General features: G+C 39.8%; 2 protein-coding genes across 2 annotated transcripts; both read right to left on the bottom strand.

The window, feature by feature from the left end:
• Positions 1 to 6608: 6608 nt before the first annotated feature.
• Positions 6609 to 10344, bottom strand: mipb (major intrinsic protein of lens fiber b). The gene is made up of 4 exons (XM_084099129.1): positions 9453 to 10344; positions 9020 to 9184; positions 8836 to 8916; positions 6609 to 7715 (listed from the first exon to the last, which is right to left on the bottom strand). The coding sequence occupies exons 1-4, from the start codon at positions 9810 to 9812 to the stop codon at positions 7530 to 7532; spliced, it is 792 nt and encodes a 263-aa protein (XP_083955255.1). The 5' UTR covers positions 9813 to 10344; the 3' UTR covers positions 6609 to 7529.
• Positions 10345 to 12782: 2438 nt separating this feature from the next.
• LOC311072705 (aquaporin-4) lies at positions 12783 to 22750 on the bottom strand. The gene is made up of 6 exons (XM_084097892.1): positions 22726 to 22750; positions 21745 to 21939; positions 20195 to 20356; positions 15034 to 15198; positions 14312 to 14392; positions 12783 to 14010 (listed from the first exon to the last, which is right to left on the bottom strand). Exons 1-6 carry the CDS (start codon positions 22738 to 22740, stop codon positions 13795 to 13797), a joined length of 834 nt encoding a protein of 277 aa, XP_083954018.1. The 5' UTR covers positions 22741 to 22750; the 3' UTR covers positions 12783 to 13794.
• Positions 22751 to 23544: the final 794 nt, after the last annotated feature.

The raw sequence follows: 23544 nt of genomic DNA on the forward strand, positions 1-23544 counted from the left end.
CAGAAGATATTTGTACATGCTTTAATATTTAGACCACTTTTATCATTGATTGCTATCAGGATGTGAAGAGAGATTCAACCAGTAGAAAAGAAAAGAAATTTCCTACCCTACTGTCACAGGCTGGTTGCAGCAGAGATGAAACTGGATCTAAGTGCAGCAGTCTTTATTGAAAACAAAATCAAACTAACAGAAACACTCAGGTTTCTCTGAAATACCAAAACATGAACCAGTAAATAGCAACAGCGATAGACAATTGAACGGGCCCGTTTCAGAAAGGAGGTTAAGTGAAAACTCAGAGTATGTTGACCCTGAAATGAGGGAAACTGTTTCAGAATGGGAGGTATGCCAAACCTGAGAAAGCAGGGTAAGTCAAGCCCGTTTCTGAAAGAGAGGTAACTTACCATGGTAACTTACTCTGTGAACCTAACCTGGTCAGGAGCAGGTTTTCTTAGGTAAACCCAGAGTTTCTTTAAGTCTCCTCATCCTCCCCCTTTTTAAACCATGAACGGTGTTTAAATACTTAATTTATTCATTCATGCTACAAAAATAATCTTAATGCAAACAGAAACAAGATTATTTATCTGGGGTATTTATCTTACCCCACTGGCAGATAATTAGCAAAATAAGAAAAATGCACTTAAATTATTTTTTTCCCCAGGAAAGACTGAATACACAAAATGTAATTTTTCTTATGTGGAAAATGCATTTTGATTTAAGAATCTTAAGATATTTTGACAGGAAACAAGAAGACAAAAATGCTAAGTAAGCATTTTTGCAGTGCAGTACATTCATTCATTGCACATTTTTCTATATAACATCGGGGTGGGGATGCAGAGCACATTAGTAAGGCCACTGTATGCAGAGCGGGAAGGAAAGTGTGCCTCGCTCTCACGCTCCTTCTGAGAATTTTTGTGTTGTTTCCTGGACACAAACCCGTGAGAGCCAGCAAAAAGGAGATTCAGATTGCAGGTCAGTGGTGAAGAAATCAGTTTAAATGAGGATAATCTGATAAATGACATTCACTTGATAACATCTTGCTGCAACCTCTGGAAGTAACCCAATAATTAGGATTTCCAATGTGGTTTGATGCACTGTGATGACAGATATTTTCCCATCACCGCTCCTTCTGAAAATGAAGCCGATTACTGAATGGAATTGAAGGATGCCAGTTGGACGGGTAGAGATATATGCTGTAACCACCACCACAGCTGTCAAATAAACACAAATTATTCACAATTTATTTGGTCATCTTTATTTCCTACAATAAAAAAGCAACAGTTATTCCTTTTGCAGTTGGATTTTCATATTCTTCCAATAATTGGTATTGTGGCCGTCTCCTCTTCATCCCCCCATTTTGCGAGCCTCTGCCTTCTTGCTGTTGGCTGAGTAGGTTCCTAATTAATAAATGGAACAGGTTGGATTAGAGAACATTTAATTATGTGAAAAGAGCATTAGACTATGTGGCAGAAGCTGCTGCACACTGATTGATATTTATTTAATATGTCAAATGTTTGTTAAGTCATGTAGCGTACAGCCTTTTATGCTTAAAGATTTAACTGATTTTTTTTTGTTGTTAATTTTTATAGTTAAAGTTGCTGCCACGTTCTTATTTATTTTTTTGACTGTGGGATGAGTATTAGTTCAATAACTTACCGTTCTGTCAATTTTCACCTGATAATATAACAGTGATTAAGAATTATACTTACGTAGAGTCTGACATATAAATGAAAATGACGCAGAAGTATAAATTGGGCTTAATCAACTCAGAGTTCAAGTTTTAACTCTAAGATGTTTGAACCTCCTTATTGAAACGGCCCCTGAACAGAACTAACTATATCAGTAACCATGGATACAAACCGGAACAGAATCTGGAATTTCTCTCACTGGAACAGACTCGGGAATTTCACACTCAGGAATGGACTCGGGAAGATCACTCACTGGAAGCATTGTGACCACTGGATTTGGCAATGCTGTAATCCTTGGAGCGGGAATTTTTCTCACTGCTGTTAGATCTATCTGTAAATGGTCTGTCGTTCTGTCATGGGCTGGTTGCAGCAGAGATGAAACTGGATCTAAGTGCAGCAGTCTTTATTGAAAACAAAATTAAACTAACAGAAATACTCAGGTTTCTCAGAAATAACAAAACATGAACAGAACAACCATTGAATACCAATGACGACATACAACTGAACAGGACTAAACACAGGGCTTAAATACACAGCAAACAATAGAGGGTAAATGAAGTAGACACACGCACACCTAAACAGAACTAACTCTATCAGTAACCATGGATACAAACAGGCAGGGGATGGGGGAAGACTGAACTAATTAACACACTGACAGCAAAACACTAGAACAGAAATACAAACATGAATCAAAACACACTCAACACGTGACACTTCCCTCGCTAACTTTCCTCTGTCTCGTTCACTCAGATGTGCGTTATTGCTTACGTTGCACGAGTGCCCACTTCTGGCAGAACCCTTGCAATGGTTAAATGGAGCCCTTGATCACTGGAATCAACAATGAAGCTGATTTATAGTCTACAGTTTTTTGTCCTTATGAATTTTGTTTTACACACCATTTTATAGGCCTACAGGCCTATGCTTGGGCAGTTGGAGAAAATATTAAAAAAATTACACAATTGAAAATTATAACAATACAATAAACTATAACAGTCAGCTTAAGGTATCTACAAGTACTTTAAGATTAAATGTCTAATTAACTGTATATTGAGTAGACTCAGGCTGCTTTCCAGTCCACTTTTAGACATGCACTTGTGAACTTCCCTAAGCACTTCCCCTCGGGGGAATCCCTGCCGCCATTTTGAAGTGTGTTGCACTTTGTGAAGTGGACGAAGGAAGTTTATATGGACAGACCCTCGCTCCCTCGATTTTGACAGAGTCAAGAGTCTCTGAGAGTCAAAGAGTCTACTTCATATGTACACTTCAGGCAGCTCCATATACCACAATGCAACACGATTGTGACGTCAACGCATATTGCGTTTAATTTACCCCACCACAAACAACCCTATAATATATTAATTATTAAAAAAAAAAAAATTAAACAACTCAAACACACCTATATATTGAATGCTACATTAAACAATTTCATAAGGGGAAAAAATAAATAATAAATCAACCCCATTGTTGATTGTGATCAAGGGCTTAGCACGTTCCAATTCAGCCTATTGCTAAGGTTCCGCCAGTCGTGGGCACTCATGCAAAGTAAGCAATGACGTACATCCGAGCGAGACGAAGGGAAGTTAGCGAGTGAAGGGTATGACAATTTTGGACTAAGGCTGCGTTCCAGTCCACTTTTAGACACGCACTTGTGAACTTCCCTAAGCACTTCCCCTGGGGGAATCCCTGCCGCCATTTTGAAGTGCGTTCCACTTCGTGAAGTGAATGAGGGAAGTTTATATGGACAGACCCTCATTCCCTCGATTTTGACCGAGGGAGCGAGTCTACTTCAAATGTACACTTCAGGCACCTATATGTCCCACAATGCAATACGATTGTGACGTCACATATCTCGTCTAATCACCACCACAACAGACAACTCTATGATATATTAATTATTTTTTTAATTTAAAACAACCCAAACACACCTATAAACATTTGGATGCTGCATTAAACAAATTCTTAAAGGAAAAATAATTTAAATAATAAATCAACTCCATAGCTGATTCCAAGTGATCAAGGGCTTAGGACGTTCCAATTCAGCCCACTGCAGTTTCCACCAGTAGTGGGCACTCGTGCAACGTAATCAATGACGTACATCCGAGTGAACGAGACGGAGGGAAGTTAGCGAGTGAAGGGCATGACAATTTTGGACTGGAACGCAGCCTCAATCTCAAAATCAAGGGGTTGAGAGTCTGTCCAAATAAACTTCCGCCCACATTAGACGAAGTTGAACACACTTCAAAATGGCGGCGGAGATTCCCCCGAGGGGAAGTGCTTAGGGAAGTTTGCAAGTGTATGTCTGTGGAGTTAAACACAGCCCTGGAGCAGCTGATTGAGATGTCGTGAGAAATCGGGTCTCCATCAACTATCAGTTAATCCACCTTATTTTGCAACGTAGAAGTAAAGACAACTTCACAATACATGACTTTTGGCTGGATTTTGCTGTTGCAGACAGATGTCCAAGAATACAAAATAATTTAGTTATTCTATGGAACACAAAATATTTTGATGCATAAAGGACATTTGATGAACCACATAGAATGGAGAAAAAAATAGGCCTACTATGGAAGTCAATGGGGTCCATCAACTGTTTGGTTACCGGCATTCTTTAAAATCTTCTTTTGTGTTCGTGTTCATAAGAAAGAAACTCATACAGGTTTGGAACAACTTGAGGGTGAGAAAATGTATGACAGAATTTTCTTTTTGGGTGAACCATCCCTTTAAGTATGACACCAGGTCAGCGACTGTAAATGTTAATCAGTTCTTTAATTGCACCGCGAGGAGGCAATTACGAGGAAGCTTCCCGAGGGGTCATGAGCGAGGAAACACACTGTAAAGGAAACGAGGATGCGCATATACAAAATGAGAAGCACCCCAAATGTCTTTTAAGGCGGGCATACACTGTGCGATGTCTGTTTGATTTCAGCAAGGAACCTACTCACACTGAACGAGTAGATCGCATGCGATGTAAAGCCAAAGCTCAGGATTTATGTGCTCACACTATACGTGTGAAATATGCGCGAATCAGCGCGATAAATCCTCGTGCCGGGTTGCGCCTATGGAAGATATCATGTAGCCTATCCAGAGATATTGTCAAAACAAGCATCAGCTATCAATATCAAGAAGATTTAGCATTTCCAATTTATATATTAAATTATTAGTAGGCTAGTATTATTGTATTATTATTATTATTATTATTATTATTATTATTAGGGAAGGCCTATAGGCTATTAAAGTGATAGGCTACTATAATTAAATTGCCACGCAACAATTTCATAGCGCATCACCGCATAACCAACGCGCTGTGAGGATAATAAAATATTACATTGAAGCTTACTTCTCCGCATTAAAAATTGTCTAAAACATTTAGGTCGATTACAATGAATTATATACATATAATTAATTATTAACAGTCTATAATATGTCCGAACACTGCAATAATTCATCAATGAAAATTAAAAACAGCTTTATTTCCAAAACATTTTTTAACAATAAAAGAGGCAAAGTGTAGCCTACATCGCAGGTGGCTTGGAAGAAGTGGGTAATGGTTAATCCATTTTGCAACACGAACTGGAGGTAAGCAACAGTAATTTGTAGCTTTGAACTACAGAACTTTAAGATCTCCCTTTTTTCGTTTTTTGTTTTGTTTTTTTTTTGCTGCAGATGAAGAGTGAGGGAAAAAACACTGAGTTTAGGGCAATCGGTTCGTAGCTCTGCTTCAACTGTGCGATATAGTCACGAGGAGCGACCAAAATTTCTAACATGCCAGAAATTCATCCGACCATCCGATTGCCGGTCGTGAGAGGTGAGAGGCCTCTCTTTTCCCCCTGTACACTGCACGAACACTGCACGACAAACGACGCACGACAAAGCTGAAAATCGGCCCGACCCGAAAAAGAGTCGCACGAGTCAGAATTCGGCTCAAAATCGGACGAAAATCGCACAGTGTATGCCCGCCTTTAGTTTGTGCACCTCGTCAGCGTTGTGTTGTCCGCTGCTATGATAAGAAACCTTGTAGTGTAGAGTGAGCAGAGCACCAAAGCAATTCAGGTAATCTTACAGTCCAGCAGTGTGAGCTTGCCCTAAGCAGTTTTCTGTGAATTTGCGAGATTTCTGGACAATTAATTTTGCGCTACAAATCATTGGGGTTATAACGACAATACATTAAAATAATATGGTAAGAAATACCAGTTTGCGATATCAAACAGCATTACCGTTTTGTACAACTAAAAATAACTGGAAGCTGATAACACCGGAAACCAGACACGTACGTTATAGCCTATTTACAAATGGCCGCGCCCTCTGTTAAAAATAAAGTGGTTATAGTAGGCTATATACTGTCTATGTAGGCTACACACAAACAACATTAATTTAAAAATGTATATAATTGTTTACTTTATAATATTAAACAAATTGGACATAATGTAATTTCTTTCACTTGATAAATAATTGTTTACTGTACAATATTAAACCTATTGGACATAATGTAATTTCTTTCACTTGATAAACTTTTAGTCGATGGCAAGCATAAGGGAGGGACATTTAGGCCTATACCATTTAATTGGACAAGAATTTGTAGTGCAAGATAGTCATACATTTTGCTGATCTGTTTTTTTCTGGAGGAAAGAGACCATTTTAAAAGCATAAAGACTAAATTAATTGAATGGGTGTGTGGGTGTGTTGTGTCCTGAGTAATAACTCTCCTACCACTTCATTAAATTCTGTTCTACTGAAAGCAAATACAAATACTGGCCATTTTTCTAAATGTCATTATTTCTCATTAAACCCCACCATCATAAATCTCTAATCGCAGCTGAATATTTTGAGCTAGGGTTAGACCATAAAAAACTGTTGTACAGCGCCATCTAGTGTTAATATTCATTCATGCATAATTAATGAGCAAACCACTGCATGTGTGCATGTGATATATACAAAGACCCTTTTCTTTTTCATGTATTTATTTGCATTCAAATATGATTCATATTGTTTTTGGTTTTTTTACCCAGTCATGGATGTTATCCTCAAACAAGATTTAATGAAAGGCAACAGACACTGTAAACTTGAAGTAATTGCAAAGACTGGTGGCAAGGACTGGTGTCATTAAAAAAGCTCAGTCCACGGGTGGTTTGTGTGAAAGTTAAAAAGGAATGGAATATCATTGCAAACAATACAGTTTGGGGTGTCATAGAGTCCCGTAAAAATAATAAGAAAAAAAAACATGAGCATGGTACAGACATGAGCGAGCTGTAATGATAAAAACCCAAAATAAATGCTCAGTTGACAGACACACAAACACTTGGTCATGCACAAGCTAAACACATGTAGCCTACATACCTGTGCATGTTCTGCCTCACACTCACACACACACACACACACACACACACACAAAAATACCCACACAGTTGCACTCACTTGCACACCCACATGAACTCTCACGGAAATTAAAAAAAAAACTTGTGGAAAAAAATGTGAAACCCTGGTTAAGTTGCATACATCCAAAATTATTGGTGTTGTAGTAAACAAAATTGAAAATGAATTGTGAAAAGTGAAGTCAGATGAAAAGTGAAAAGCATGTCTAAATAAACTGCTCTAGCCCCTCCCACACCATAAGCCCCACCCACATCCACCTGAACCCCTGCCTCAGCTCCGCCCTCTGCCCTGCACTGATACTAGCAACACACCTATAATATTACACAGAGGACTCTACGTTAATGTAGATATGCAACGCTCTGTGTGGGGTTTTATTTCAATATCGTTTTAACAGGTGTGTTTGGCTGTTGCTCGGGGCGGTGAGATGGTCCAGTGAGGTAGAGCCAGACTTCGGTCCCCAGGTTTTCAGCAGGTTTATAGGGTTTGTGTCTTGAGCTCGATGGGCTCCCCGCGACCATCCGTCTGGTTCTCGGCCTCGGGGGGCCGGCTGCCCTTGAGAGTGGCTAGCCGCTCAGAGAGGCCCCTCATGCGGGGGAACAGCATGTAGTCGTACAGGATGGCCCCCATAGCACCACCAATCATGGGCCCCACCCAGTACACCTGACAGAAGACAAGAGGAAGGAAGAGGTCACTAAATGATCTTGTCCATCTATCTATAGTTCTATCATTCTATCTATCTTTCTATCTATCTGTCTGTCGGTATGTATGAATGTATGTATGTCTTTCTATCCATCTATCTATCTATCTATCTATCTATCTATCTATCTATCTATCTATCTATCTATCTGTCTGTCTATCTATCTATCTATCTATCTATCTATCTATCTATCTATCTATCTATCTATCTATCTGTCTATCTTTCTATATATCTATCTGTCTGTCTGTCTGTCTATCTGTCTGTATTCTATCTATCTATCTATCTATCTCTATCTATCTATCTATCTCTCTATCTTTCTATCTGTTTGTCTGTCGGTATGTATGTATGAATGTATGTTTGTCTTTCTATCCATCCATCTTTCTGTTTTCATCTGTCTGTCTGTCTGTCTCTCTATCTATCTATCTATCTATCTATCTATCTATCTATCTATCTATCTATCTATCTATCTGTCTGTCTGTCTGTCTGTCTGTCTGTCTGTCTGTCTGTCTGTCTGTCTGTCTGTCTGTCTATCTATCTATCTATCTATCTATCATCTGTCTGTCTGTCTGTCTGTCTGTCTGTCTGTCTGTCTGTCTATCTATCTATCTATCTATCTATCTATCTATCTATCTATCTATCTATCTATCTATCTATCTATCTATCTATCTATCTATCTGTCTATCTATCTATTCATCTGTCTGTCTGTCTTTCTATCAATCTTTCAGTCTGTATCTTTATATCTATCTATCTGTCTGTTTGTCTATCTATCTATCTTTCTATCTATTCATCTGTCTATCTATCTTTCTGTCTGTCTGTGTCTTTCTATCAATCTTTCTGTTTGTGTATCTTTCTATCTGTCTGTCTTTATCTATCTATCTATCTATCTATCTATCTATCTATCTATCTATCTATCTATCTATCTATCTGTCTATCTATTCATCTGTCTGTCTGTGTCTTTCTATCAATCTCTATGTCTATATCTGTCTATCTATTTATATGTTTCTAACTAATCTTTCTAAGTATTTTCGTGACCTGTAGTACGGGGCAGTTTCAGTATTTTATGGGTCGTGGTTTTCTTCTTACCCAGTGGTTGATGAAATTCCTCATGAGAACAGCAGGGCCGAAAGACCTGGCTGGGTTCATACCAGCGCCGGTGTAGTACATCTGATTCAAACACAAATAACATGGGACATTTTCAGTGTACTGCACAGTAAAAAAACTCAAACATAAAAAAAGAGTTCTAATATTCTAATATAGTCTTGCTCACCCCCATCAGGTGGCCCATGGTAACAGAGAAGCCAATGGACAGAGCGGCAGAACCCAGACGCCCGTTCCGTCTCTCGTCTGTGACGGCAAAGACGCAGATCACCAACTGCATGGTGAGAAACACCTCCACCGTGGTTCCCATTCCCAGACTGATCCCAGGCTGCAGCTGTACACGGAAAAATATGGATGAAGGTTTAAAAGACCACAACATAGATACCTCTTTCTGTAAGGGCCTGTAAGTATGTGCTATATACAGTAAGTATCATTTAAAAAATGCTCTTTTAGACTCTTGTAAAAAATAAAACATAAAAATGTGCATTTATAAAAAATAATATAATAAAAAATAAAAAAATTCAGATTTTTTTATCAAGACTAAAATTAAATATAAATATAAATAAATCCAATATAATTCTTGTTCTTGGAGTCCCTCTTACCGTGTTCATTGCCAGTGTGCCTCTCATGTTGTTGGGCGTGACTCCGTAGAGGGCCGCGGCCCCTGCCATGGCCCCCAGGCACTGGGCACACATGTAGAAGAAAGCTCTGAACAGGGACATCTGAGAGCCCACTAAGTAGGCGAAGGTGACGGCCGGATTGATGTGTCCTCCGCTGATGTGTCCGATGGATTGGATGAGTGTGGCAGCAGCGAAACCGAAGCAGAGGGCAGTGTGGAAGACGTGGTACGGCCCCGAGGTCCAGCGCAGCGCTGCGCCCATCCCAAAGAACACGAAGAACATGGTGCCGAAAAACTCGGCAAACACCGCCCGCCAGAACATCATAGAGCGGAACTCCCACATCGTGACTGAAGAGATCCAACTACAACGAAAACCCAAGCTTTTTTTGAATTAGCAAAACTGGCTTTGGAAGTGTCTTAAAAAAAATATTTAAAAAAAATGGAATTGTCCTTGTTAACAAGTAAACAAAAAGTTAAATCCTGTGTGACTTTTTAGCTAGTTGAGCTGAAGCTGCCGTAAATAAATAAATAAATGAAAAAGGGAAATGATGGCAAAAATAGTGATGAGCGTCCACCTAATAGATCTAGCCGTTAGCTAAGGCTGTGTGGGAAGCCGCGAGTAAACGGTCACACATGTAGCCGCGCACGGGTCGCCTCCGCCGGTGTTGTTTCTCTTCGCCTGCACAACACCCAGACTGCTAAAGAAACATGAGGTGTGTGTGGTTGTGTGTGTGTGTGCGTGATGAAAATTTGGAGGGTTTTGTCAGAAAGACCTGAACATCGATGCTAAAGGCTAAATCTACAGGGCTAATTCTAGTTGAGCGACACAGAAGAGGTTACGGAGCATATCCTGCCCACACCAAGTAGAGCTGGTCTGACGGACCACAAAGGGGCCATGGGGGCATTTATAATGGCCCCGGGGCCCGGTGTGACGACATAATCCCCCCCGGGAGGCAGAAGCTAAAGGGGGCATCCCATATCAAGCACCCTTCACTCACTGCGCTCTCCATTAAACTCAATCAGAGTGAGATTAAGACAGGAACATCGGGCTCAAAGTAAAGGGGATGTGTATCTCTGTGGGGCTCTAAAGTACAAAGCTGATCCACCAATAAGATTTTAGTGAGGCACACTTTGAGATCATGAAATTCTGTAAGCTTATAACATGGCTAAGATCTCTAACATCAGGAAAGGGTTGTGGATTTTTTTAATCAAAAATTTAATTTATTGCCATAGGTTTAACAGGTGAGTTAGTGCTGACTTGAACTCACACATAGGCAGAAAACACACACACACACAAGGCACATCGTCGTAATAATGTCACGCATCCGCACACGCACAATGTGCCTCCATCCGCGCGGCTCAAGAGAGGCCCTGTGCGGAGAGACATGAGCCAGCCGTGTTCAGAGACGTGCACTGAAACCCCTGAGCACAGGAAACACATTGTTCCTCAGAGCATGAAGCTAGCATGTGAAAACACCCTTTATCTGTCGCTCACGCCTGACCTCCAGTGATCGCTGATCGGGAGTGAAAACTCTTTAAAACTTAATCTTGATGGTCACGTAAAAAGAGCAACATTGTTTTCCCAGGACACTTGTAGATTCATCTATCCATATATCCATCCGTCCAATCCGTCCGTCTAACTATCTGTCTGTCTGCCTGTCCATCCATTCTATCCATCCATCCATCCATCTATATTTCTATATATCCATCCATCCATCTGTCTGTCCATTTTTCTATCTTTCTATCTATCTATCCACCGATTGTTCTATACATCCATCCATCTGTTTCTATCTATCATTCATCCATCCATCAATTCATCTATATTTCTATCTATCCATCATTCTATATATCCATCCATTTATCTGTATGTCTGTCCATTGTTCTGTCTTTCTATCTATCTATCCACCGATCATTCTATCCATCCATCCAACCATCCATCTATCCATCTATCCATCCATCTATTCATCTATCTATCTATCTATCTAATCCGTCCATCCGTCCGTCCGTCTGTCCATCCATCCATCCATCCATCCATCCATCCATCCATCCATCCATCTATCTATCTATCTATCTATCTATCTATCTATCTATCTATCTATCTATCTATCTATCTATCTATCTATCTATCTATCTGTCTGTCGTCCATTGTTCTATCCATCCATCCATCTGTTTCTATCATTCATCCATCCATCCATTCATCTATATTTCTATCTATCCATCTATATATATCTATATTCTATATATCCATCCATTTATCTGTATGTCTGTCCATTGTTCTGTCTTTCTATCTATCCACCGATCATTCTATCCATCCATCCATCCATCCATCCATCTATCTATCATCCATCTATTCATCTATCTATCTATCTATCTATCTATCTATCTATCTATCTATCTATCTATCTATCTATCTATCTATCTATCTATCTATCTATTCATCTATCTATCTATCTATCTATCTATCTATCTATCTATCTATCTATCTATCTATCTATCTATCTATCTATCTATCTATCTATCTATCTATCTATCTATCTATCTATCTGTCTGTCTATCTATCCATATATCCATCCGTCCAATCTGTCCATCCATCCATCTATATTTATATCTATCTATCCATGGTTCTATCTATCCATCCATCCACCAATTGTTCTATCTATCTATCTATCTGTCTGTGTATATAAAATCCAACTTTTTGTGATGCCACCAACTGTAAACACAATGGTATAGATAAACTTATTAAAATAATTTTCTTTAAAAACATCAGTGCAGTGCAGTTTATGGAGATATGGTTGAATGATGCTGGTGGTTCTGGTTTGTTCAGGGCAGAAGTGATTATACAGAGGTTTGTATTGTGTGAGGAGCAGATCGGTTTTGGAGGGGCGGGGGGGCTTCGTAGCCGGATAAAGCCCTGGAAAATCCCTCTGTTAGAAGAGCTCATGGTGAATTAGGATCGCTGATCTCATCTGTTTTACTCCCTCACTTACACACACACACACTCATACACATGCATGCTGAACAAAACAAAATGCTGGCTGGCACTGTGTGGATGTTCTTCATTGTTTATGTGCATGTGTGTGTTATTAATAGCTGCTATGTATGATGTATGCATGTATACTCAAGTGCAAGTGTGGAACACAACACACTACCTCTGTGTGTGTGTGTGTGTGTGTGTGTGTGTGTGTGTGTGTGTGTGTGTGTGTGTGTGTGTGTGTGTGTGTGTGTGTGTGTGTGTAAGTAAATGTATATAATGTGGAAGTGTTCAACATGCTTTCTGTAAGAACACAGAGAAACAATATTAGCGTTTATTAAATTATGCTACAAGTACAAGTTGAAATGTGGATCAGAGTAATTTGTAGCAGAGCAAATCTATGCGAGAAAACAAATGCTTTTTGTGTCATGCCAGGAAATGTATTATAGTTCTAGTTTAAATAGTTTATAAATTACAGTTTGATATCAAGTACAGTAAGAGTTTAAGAATCCCATTATTCATAAATCTGAAATTCAACTTATGCTCCAAGTGATAAACAAAGTAAATCTTGAGAACACAATTATATTTATTGCCACTAAAGATATAATGACACAATATCAACAAACACACTGACATAATAGCGATAAAATGAAATTCACACTGAAATTCTGTCGTTATTTGGTTAACGGTGGATTTTGAAAAAAAGTATTTATGGTCTACACTTTATTTCAATGGTCCACTTTAGACTAACTATAAGTAACTTGTCAACTACATGTCAACTAACTCTCATTAGAGCATTAGTAGACTGATAGGGTTAGTAGAATAAGTTGACATGTAATTGCAGAGATAGTCAGTAGAATGTCTGTTGGGGAGCAAAAAAATAAAGTGTTACCATATTGAATATTATTGAAGCAAAAATGCAAGCTCAAGCCACACAGGCAAATGTTTGGCACTTTTATAACTATCCATGTTCAAGCTGCGGGTTTTGTACAAACAGTTTTCATTTTTCATAGACTACTTAAGACAGTAGGCAGTACAGCTTCTGATCCACAATAGAATATTCTATGAAAATATTTTCATTCAATATTTACAGGTTTTTAAGGAAATATGTGGTAACATTTTCCACTTGATCGTCCTCATTTGTGAAACACGAGCAGGACAAACGTCTGTGTAAATGATTCTTAAATCTGTTCTCAATAACTTGCGTGGTGCAATTTAGGTAAGAATGGTTATGAAGAAATGACACAAAATTTGTTCTGGTCATGTTTCACGAATAACACCTAGCGATTGGTTGTTTGTGACTTTGACAAAATATAAAAAAACTGAATCTGAATCTGGTCAGTTGAATCTGAGCTTAGCTGTGCTCCAGTTTGTTGCTTTGCTTGTTTCTCATGGCGCTCTGTGTGACGGTGGACAGGGACGATCGAGACACGCTGGCCGTCTCCACGATCTCAATGTCCTTACAGGTCAAACAAGCCACCAGCTTCTGTCTGGACGCACTGGGGGCGAAAATAAACTCGTGGGATAGTCCAGCCAGGACTGCACCTAATATTGGCCCGATCCAGTAGACCTGAACACAAGAGGAAGCTTTATTTTTAAAGTGGTAAAAACATAAAATAACCTATATTCATCTCCCTATTTGTGTTCTAGCAATGCAATTTAAGAGATTTTTCAGGGTTTGGACTGCAGAAGTGAACAACAGCAGGGGACACGTCTATAGAAGTATGTGGGAGACAAATACTTGCTCCAAAAGCAACTTTTTTTGTAGGAAAAAGTTTTCTAGATGATAATTGTGGAACTGTGTAATTTCCGTTTGTATTCATTAGTACTAACTAGTCAACAGAGATGCTTGAAATAGCTGTTTAACTTACCCAGTGGTGTTCCCAATATCCAAGTATTATAGCGGGACCAAGGGAGCGAGCCGGATTCAAGCTGGCACCAGAAAACCTCCCCTGAAATCCACACACGTGCATTTAAAAATTATTATTATTATGTGTATTTACAATAATACATGCAGAGGGAGGACAGCACAATGGGATCATTATTCATAAAAATAATCATTAAAAATAGCTGTCAAATGGACAGTAGATTCAGTTGGTTCAATAGGTTCATGTAGTTTGACTGGTAGTTCACCATGTTTAAGTCATAAGGGATGTACATACACTACCGTTCAAAAGATTGGGGTCGGTAATTTTTTATGTTTTTGAAAGAAGTCTCTTCTGCTCATCAAAGCTGCATTTAATTGATCAAATATACAGTAAAAACAGCAATATTGTGAAAAAAGATTTAATTTTGAAATTTGAATTTTCTTTTGGAATATAAAATGTAATTTATTCCTGTGATCCTATAATCATTCTAATATGATGCTCAAGAAACATTTATTATTTTTATCAATTTTGAAAACAGTATTTTTGTGTGAAACTGTGATACTTTTTATCTTATTTTTATTATTTATTCTTTCTATGATGAATAGAAAGTTCAAAAGAACAGCATTTATTTGAAATATAGATCTTTTGTAACATTATAAATGTCTTTACTGTGAATTTTTATCAATTTAATGCATCCTTGCAGAATAAAAGTATTAATTTCTTACAGCAATAAAGATTGCAGTGGTTACAGCAAACCCAATGGCTAAGTTTCCAGGTTCGTTTATTTCTCTCCTGCGTTGATCTTCCACAGAAAATACGGTGAAGCCCAGGACAAACGTGGCAAGCATCTCCATCACGAGAGCTTGACCTGCGTTCATGTCCACTGGGACCTGAGCGAGAAGGAAATGAGATGGAAGTTTTAGTTTTGTTTTGTAACATTGAGTGTCATGTTGATTCTCTATGGATTAGAAAGTAAGTGCAAAACATCTTTAAACAGCACATTTCTAAACACAGCCCTTAGAAAAAAGAAGTTTATTCAAGTGTGCTATTAGTATACTTCTTTTAAACTAAAAATAATGTACTTTCAGTCTACTTTTTATGTACTTCTCAGAAATATACTTAAAATGAAATGTAAGTGTACTATACTGACAGAAAAGTATATTTGGCCTATATCGTTTGATCAAGATATAATTAGTATAATTAAGTATTCTAAGTATACTTGGCTTGTAGGAGTTTACTCTTTTGATTGAGTTGCCTATTAAATACTTTTTCATATACACTGTAAAAAAAATATATGATCAATAAGTTATGACAACACATGTTTTACATGGCTTTAACTCATCAAAATAAGTTAAGCAGTTGTCAACTTTTTTATGAGTTAAACAAGATTTAACTCATTTTTAAGTCAGTTTAATGTGATTTAAGTTGAAATGACTTAAACATCCAAGTTGATTGTACTTAAAAATAAGGCAGCTTTTTTTTTTGTGGACTTTACATACTGTACTAAACTTACATTGTTTAAAAATATTGATTTATTTCAAATTGTATATTTTTTTCTATATTTTTCATATACTAAAGAAATGTGCTACAAGTGTTTAACTAGTAAACTATATCTATATGTTCACTTGAAGTATAGTTGCAGTACAAACAAACAATGTAGTTGTAAACTAGTTGTGTACTCAAAGTTTACTACTGTTACACTCAAAGTATACTTAAAAGTATTCTTTTATACACAAAAAAATGGGTCAATTTTAATTGTTTTGAAACAGTACGCTTACAAAGTATACTTCTAGTACATTGATTAGTATACTTAAAAATAAACATGAACTTTTCTTAAGTATACTTAATAAAATTAACTTGATGTATACTTGTGTTTTGTAAGGGAGGCCTGTAGTATGAATCTGTTAAATGTGGCGTCGGCTGGGCAACGAGGGCTCTTGGCGCTCGGCGAACGGTGGCTCTGGCTTCCCGAATGGGTTGGGGCGTTGGGCTAGCAACCCGTCCTCCGTAAAAATCCTTAACCGCTAACGAGAGAAGAAACATTCCGTAAGAATGACCGACGCGGGAACTCGGATTTTATGATGACGATGACGGATCAAACCGGAAACGGTGTCCAGTGTCTGATGCGGATTTCGATCTTCTCCACCAGAAACATCACCCGAATAGGCACTTGGAACGTCCGGACCCTATTGCGTTCTGGACGACTGGCCCAGCGATTGCGGGAGTTCGACAACTACAAGTTGGACGTCTTGGGCATCAGTGAGATGCGTTGGAGCGGTAGTGACGGCATGGTCAGCGACGGCAAGGTGGTTATCTACACGGGTCACGAAGACAAACACGACATTGGACTTATCCTTGGCAAGCGGGCTGCTGCGGCCATGATTGGATGGAAGCCCGTCAGTGACCGCATCATCACCGCTCGATTCCACTCAGCGCACGTTAAGACCACCATCGTGCAAGTGTACGCCCCCACTGAAGCCGCAACGGATGTTGAGAAGGACGCCTTCTTCGAGCAGCTGCAAGACACTTTCAACACCAGCCATGATCTCAAGCTACTAATTGGAGATTTAAACGCCTTACGGGGAGGAGATTGAAGAGGCTTTGAGTAGATTGTTGGTCCCTTTTCATCCGCCGACGAGACCGATGACAACGGTGAGCAATTCCGTCTTTTTTGCAGCCTTAATGGCCTCTTCATCGGCAACACCATCTTTCAACACAAGGCCATTCACAAGAAGACCTGGAGGTCGCTTATTTAATGAGATCGACTACATCTGCATCAACCGGCTATGGAGATCGGCGTTGCAAGACGTGCGTGCGTACCGAGCAGCAGATGTTGGATCTGACCATTTTCTGCTGCGAGGGACCCTCCAGTTGAAGCTCAAGCCGCAGAAACGTCAGCAACCCATACGCCCATTTGCAGTGGAGAAGTTCAAGGATCCCCAAGTCGTCACCGGATACACGCTCCGCATTCAGAACCGGTTCCAGCCGTTGCAGGATCTGGACGATATCGAAGATCAATGGGGCAGCTTCAAGCAGGTGGTCACAGAGGCTGCGCAGGCAATTGTCGGCTGAAGGAGTGGGAGGCATAAGGAGCGGTGCATTCAGGACCGGACATGGGCTATCATCGATGAGTGAAAGGAGGCGAAGAAGCGACACAAGCAGGCCCGCACGGAAGATCAGCTGAACATCGCAGCACGGCGATACGCTGAATTGGACCGAGAGGTCAAGAGGAGCTGCAGAGCCGATAAGAAGAAATTGCTGGAGAACAAAGGCATCGAAGCTCAGGAAGCTGCCGATAGGAACGATACCAAGACCCTGTATCGCATCGTGCTTGAGCTGACTGGAGCTCAAAGTAGCTCAAGCATTCCAACCAAAGATAAACACGGGAAACTACTTCTAAGCAAAGAAGAGCAGGACGCCCATTTGATCGAGCACTTCCAAGAAACCCTGAACCAGTCAGAACCAACATCCACCTACGATTTCGACAGTGAGCCAGGGCAGCCTGAACTCGAGGTCAACATCGGCGATATCACCACTATAGAGGTCAATGCAGCAATTAAAGCGCTCAAGAGGAGTAAAGCTGCTGGACTGGACGAGATATCCCCAGAGCTTTTGAAGTACAGCGGGCCAGTGATCGCCCAAAAGCTGGATGAGGCGTGCATCAGCTGTTTGCAGTCTGAGACTGTCCCTAATGATTGGCGAAAGGGCGTCATTGTTAATCTGCCGAAGAAGGGGAACCCATCTGACTGTGGGAACTGGAGAGGCATCACCTTGCTCTTAGTGCCTGGCAAAGTCCTTTGCAGTCTCATGCTGCGACGCCTGCGTGACAACCAGGCTGGATTTCGAGGAGGACGGTCGTGCAGTTAACAGATATTCACTCTCCGTAATATCATTGAGCAGTCCGTCAAGTTCAAGCGGTCCCTTTCCATCAATTTTATCGACTTCAAGAAGGCCTTTGATAATAGTGTCCATCGGGATTCGCTGTGGCATATTCTTCACCTGTATGGCGCCCCGCCACGATTCATCGCCATTTTCAAGAACCTTTATTTGAACTCCAGTTGCGCGATCAAGACCGAAACTGGGACCACCGACTTCTTTAATATCGTGACCGGCGTCCGGCAAGGATGCATTCTATCGCCATTCCTCTTCTTGATCGTGGTCGACTTTGTCATGGTGAAGGCAATGGACGGGCCCGGTTATGGGATCCCATGGACTGACCAATCACACCTGACCGACCTGGATTTTGCTGATGATAGTGCACTGCTCGCGGAGACGAGGAAATCCCTTGGACGTATGACCTCCTCTTTGGACAGGGAATTGGGCAAAGTTGGGTTGAAGATCTGCGGAAAGAAGACCGAGGTCATGCAGGTCCATTTGCTACCAAGACCGGCCATGATCCCAATCCATCTAGGGCAGCAGCAGCTGGAAGATGTCACCCAGTTCACTTACCTTGGGAGCCTAATTAAAAATGACGGTGACTCGGAGGTGGATGTGATCTGTCGCATTGGCAAGGCATCGGCAGTGTTCTACCGCCTGCGGCCCATCTGGACATCGAGTACCATCAGCCTGACCATCAAACTACGTCTGTACACAACCATCGTCCTGCCTACTGTCACCTACGGCAGCGAGACGTGGAAGGTCACAGTGGCCGTCACCCGTAAGGTTGACGTATTTCATCAGAGGTGTCTATGATGTATCCTTGGAATTAGCTATCTAGACCACATCACCAAGGTGGAAGTCCTCCGACGGAGTAAAATGCACAGACTGAGCATCATCATCGCCGAACGGAGACTATGATTGGCCGGCCATGTTCTGCGAATGGACCGGCACCGGATTACAAGGCACGCCATGTATTGGGAACCTCTAGATGCCAAGCTTGGACGTGGACAACTCAAGACCAACTGGAGGTCCGCGTTCAAAGATGACTTGAAGCGACTCGGCATCAGCTGGGTGGAAGCCAAGGACCGTACATCTGATTGTGACCAGTGGAGAGCTCTCCATGTCTTATATGCTAGACAGCATGAGCAGGACTAAGGTCTAAGGTAAGTGAGAATATGAAGCTCATACTTGAGGACGAAAAAAACACCTTAATATTATTCAGAGGCCCAAAATTCGCAGAAATATTCAATTTGCTGCAGTTGCTGATATTTATATGGACAAAAAAGAGAGATGAAATTCTGATAGCTTGTAATGTAAATCAATGAGATCTTTTTAACAGAATAGAAGATACTTACATAAACTGCATATATATATAATAATTTTAGTTTTATGATCAAAGCTCTGTAGTTTTTACTGTGGAGGTATAAACACATAATGCAATACAATGATGATCAAGAGATGAACAAATAAACGTTCCTCAAAAGCCTGATGGATCAATATTTGATCAATGTTAACATATGTTTTCTAAAGAGTGATGTTTGAATAATCAAGGTAACCGAAGTTGCTTCATTCCAGTAAGTGTTTGTCTTGAAATATTAATAACAATATAAAATGTATTCTTATGTTTACTTAAAATCAGTCATAACATTTCACAGCTGTAAAATATGTATGTATCACGACCTGAAGGGGGCTTTTTACAATTATACTAAAAGGCCTTTTACTTTCTAACAAAGAATAAACTATAAACCAGACAACATAAGTTATAGTAGTTTGTGTACAAGAAGTTGTGATCATGTTGATCATCTAGAGGCCTTAGAAACACATGTATCAAATATGAAACGGTAGGCTTTATAGAGTTAACAAGCCCTAAAATCAGTGGGAGATTTCAGGTTGAAAAATAAAAGCCTAACAATAAAGTCTGACTAGTGGATGTGAATGTTGTTTCAGGACCAACAGGTTCAGTATGTGGGTCTGAACATGTCCTATATTTGGTGAAAGCCTCTGCACCTTGTTGATGTAGTTCTGTGCGGTGGACTTCAGGGGCAGCGACAGGTACATGAGGCCCGTGGCGAGGATCCCCCCCAAACACTGGGCCACCAGATACACCAGCGCCCTGAACACATCCACCTTACGCGTGGCCAAGAGCGCCACAGTCACTGCAGGATTGACCTAAAAACAACAGGACACTCTTACTTACACTTAAATCACCCATCCCACAGATTATTTTACTTGCTCTTACCAAAGCCTACTATGGGATGAATTTAGTCTCAAAATAATTAACACATGCATGCACAATTATCCATGAACTTGATAAATGTTGCAGATATGTTTTACTATACACAACCAAATGCCTTTCAAATTGCGTGCGCAGAATTCAGAATTAAATGAATGTGTAGCAATTTGTACAAATAGAGACATTTTTGTGAATACAAATGCTTTATTTTGTATTAGTGTATCATAATTTGCACATGCAACAAAGGAGATGTGCATGTGTGGATCAGGTGATGTGTGCATTCATTGACGTCTTTTCTGAGTCAATCTCATTTGGATTTTGAGACTTTCTGTCCGCGGTTTTCAAGCATTTCACAACCCACACACAAACAACTACAAATTAATAGGCCTGTAGCTAGTTATTAATGTGTGCACATTTATCCATCTATTTGAAAAAACAAATGTGCGTAACTACATTTAAACTAATACTTTACAACTTGTGTGTGCAAAATCCAGAATTACCTGAAATGTGCAGCATTTTGTACAAATAGAGACATAGTTGTAAATACAAAACCTTGATTTTCTATTAACAAGGTAGGCCTATCTTGCCAAGTTTGGTCTTTTAATGTTAGCCTACTGTCTTAATGTATTACATTAAGTGTTTTCTTTATAACGAGGAAACATTCGATGTGAAACCTTGCGCGTTTTCTGCTTGTCTGTACAAGGTATGTTTTATTAATAAGTTGTGTACTAAATTTTGGGGCTTCAGTATCACTTACTTAAACCACATTGAGCGTCTTAAAGGGATAGTTCACCCAAAAATGAAAATTAGCCCATGATTTACTCACCCTGAAGCCAACCTAGGTGTATATGACATTCTTCTTGCAGACGCATACAATCACAGAGTTATATTAAAAAATGTCCAGGCTCTTCCAAGCTTTATAATGGGAGTGAATGGGTATATTTTTTTGGAAGTCCATCAAAGCGCATCCATCCATGATTAAAGTGCTCCACATGGCTGTGGCGGGTTAATAAAGGCCTGCTGAAGTGAAGCGATGCGTTCGTGTAAGAAAAATATCCATATTTAAAACTTTATTGACTAAAATAACTAGCTTGCGGCAGACGGCCGTACGCAAGTCCCGCCCTACATTTGTTCTTGTTCCAGAAGCCGTTTCACTTAGATATGTCACAATAGGGAAGAAAAGACTATCGAAACTTCTGCTTCAAGCTGACTTTATGGTATTATTATAGGGTATTATGATTTCTGAGAAGCACATGACATGCCATTGTTAACACCACGATCTTCCAGTTGAGTTAACAAATAAATAAATAAATCAGTTAATTACCTGAGCCCCACTGATTTCACCAAAGCAATATCCCAGAACCACAGTTGCCATACCGGCAGCCAGTGCGGGGTAGATGGGCCCCGGGGAGGCCCCGTCCGGCCCCGGCACTAAAGAGCCCAACACAGCAGATACAAAGATCAGGGAACCAAGAAGCTCTGCCAGAATCCCCTGCCAAAACTGACGGCTCCTCAGCTCCTGGTGTGAATCAAACAGCGAAAATAAAGCAAATAACTGACGTTAAACCTGTGATGAATCAATAACCAGTAAATCATTTTTTAAATAGCTAATTTATTTTATTTTTTTTACAGTAATTTACATGATTAAAACGTCCATGCACAGAGACAGCAAACTGTTTTAAATAAACATACACTATAGAAAACTACTGAATAAAATGAGACACTAATTAAATAAAGACAGAAAATAAAGAAATAAAAAATAAAAAAGTCATCAATTCAAATTTATACACAGTAAAAAATTATATGATCCATAAGTTGACAACATACGTTTTTACACTGCTTTAACTTTTTAACAAGTAACACAAGATTCAACTCATTTAATGTAATTTAAGTTGAAATGACTTAAACATCCAAGTTGATTGTACATAAAAATTTAAGGCAGCAACCTTTTTACAGTAGTGATTTTATAATTATATATATATATACACACACACATATATATATATATAGTTACATATAAAGTGTAATTTAATATAATGTAATATAATTTATGTTTTGTGACGATGCAAGCAAGTCAATAAATAGAAGTATTTTTTGTGTCACCATACATTTATTCCATAGTTAAAAGTGGAAAGACAATGAACTAAAATCAACTGACACAATAGATATCACCGATTTTTTTTAGATTGCATTTCATCATAAGTTCACCCTAAAACCTGATCTTTTACGCAAACACAGCAAATTGGACGCAAATTGAACTGAATCTCCAGCAACCAATCAATGACTGTGTTTTATTTGTCCTTACCTCTTTTATTGCCATTCCAAGTCTGATCTTGTACAATCCGTCCGTCCGTCCGTCAGTCAGTCGGTCAGTCTATCCTGATGTGTGTGTGTGTGTGTGTGTGTGTTTGAGGGCACGGGCTGCGATGGAAGGGTGTCTTCTGTCAGAAAGAGGTTAATTAATTCCAGTGGAGGAGACTACAGGAGGCCCGGGCACAAAGGGATCACCCCTCCCTTTCTCCCGCTAAATGCTTAGCAGTGCTGACAAACCTCCACAGCTGCTCAACATGCATCATAAACATCCACTTCAGTCGGGCACGTGAAGCTTTTAATGCTGTAGAACAACGACCCTCGGTCGCTCGTATTCACCTGCCCTGCAGAGACACTGGCTGAAAGAGAGCAACTTCAACCACTAGTGCAAGGAGTGAGGGTTTGAGTGTTGGCCAATAAGACACACTGAGTGTTGTTTGGTTTATCATTATCTGCCACTGTTGGGTTTCGGTGCCAACATCCTTTAATTATAAACGAGTGAATGTGCACACATATATTATCCATCGTTTCTCTCCTTTCATCATTCTACTTGTGAAGTCCTGTGATGATTGCCATAGCGACAGCCTGATTCAGTTGCCATGACACCTATTATGATGAGGCAGAGCTAGACGGCTCTTTAAAGTGGCCTGTTTTAGATGAACTAAACATGCAATCGGGACCTTTTATTGGCCTTTAAACACGGTCAGAGAAAAAGGTATAGCGCTGTCACTGGGGCAGTACTCTAAGGTACAAAAGCGAAAAGGTACTAATATGTGCTTTTAAAGTACTAATATGTACCTCTAAGGTACTAATA

This window comes from Abramis brama, assembly GCF_963993115.1.
Source record: "Abramis brama genome assembly, chromosome: 22".
NCBI classification, from domain to species: Eukaryota; Metazoa; Chordata; class Actinopteri; order Cypriniformes; family Leuciscidae; genus Abramis; species Abramis brama.

What these genes read in the sequence shown, in the direction of transcription:
- mipb (XM_084099129.1), bottom strand. Translation starts at nt 9,812, where the DNA reads ATGTGGGAGTTCCGCTCTATGATGTTCTGGCGGGCGGTGTTTGCCGAG. An exon ending in CCATGGGCCACCTGATGGGG is followed by an intron (nt 8,917 to 9,019) that starts GTGAGCAAGACT and finishes TGTTTGAATCAG; the next exon opens with ATGTACTACACCGGCGCTGG. An exon ending in GGAATTTCATCAACCACTGG is followed by an intron (nt 7,716 to 8,835) that starts GTAAGAAGAAAA and finishes GTCTTCTGTCAG; the next exon opens with GTGTACTGGGTGGGGCCCAT.
- LOC311072705 (XM_084097892.1), bottom strand. An exon ending in CCACTGCAATCTTTATTGCT is followed by an intron (nt 14,393 to 15,033) that starts GTAAGAAATTAA and finishes TGTGGATTTCAG; the next exon opens with GGGAGGTTTTCTGGTGCCAG. An exon ending in GATATTGGGAACACCACTGG is followed by an intron (nt 14,011 to 14,311) that starts GTAAGTTAAACA and finishes TCTTGTGTTCAG; the next exon opens with GTCTACTGGATCGGGCCAAT.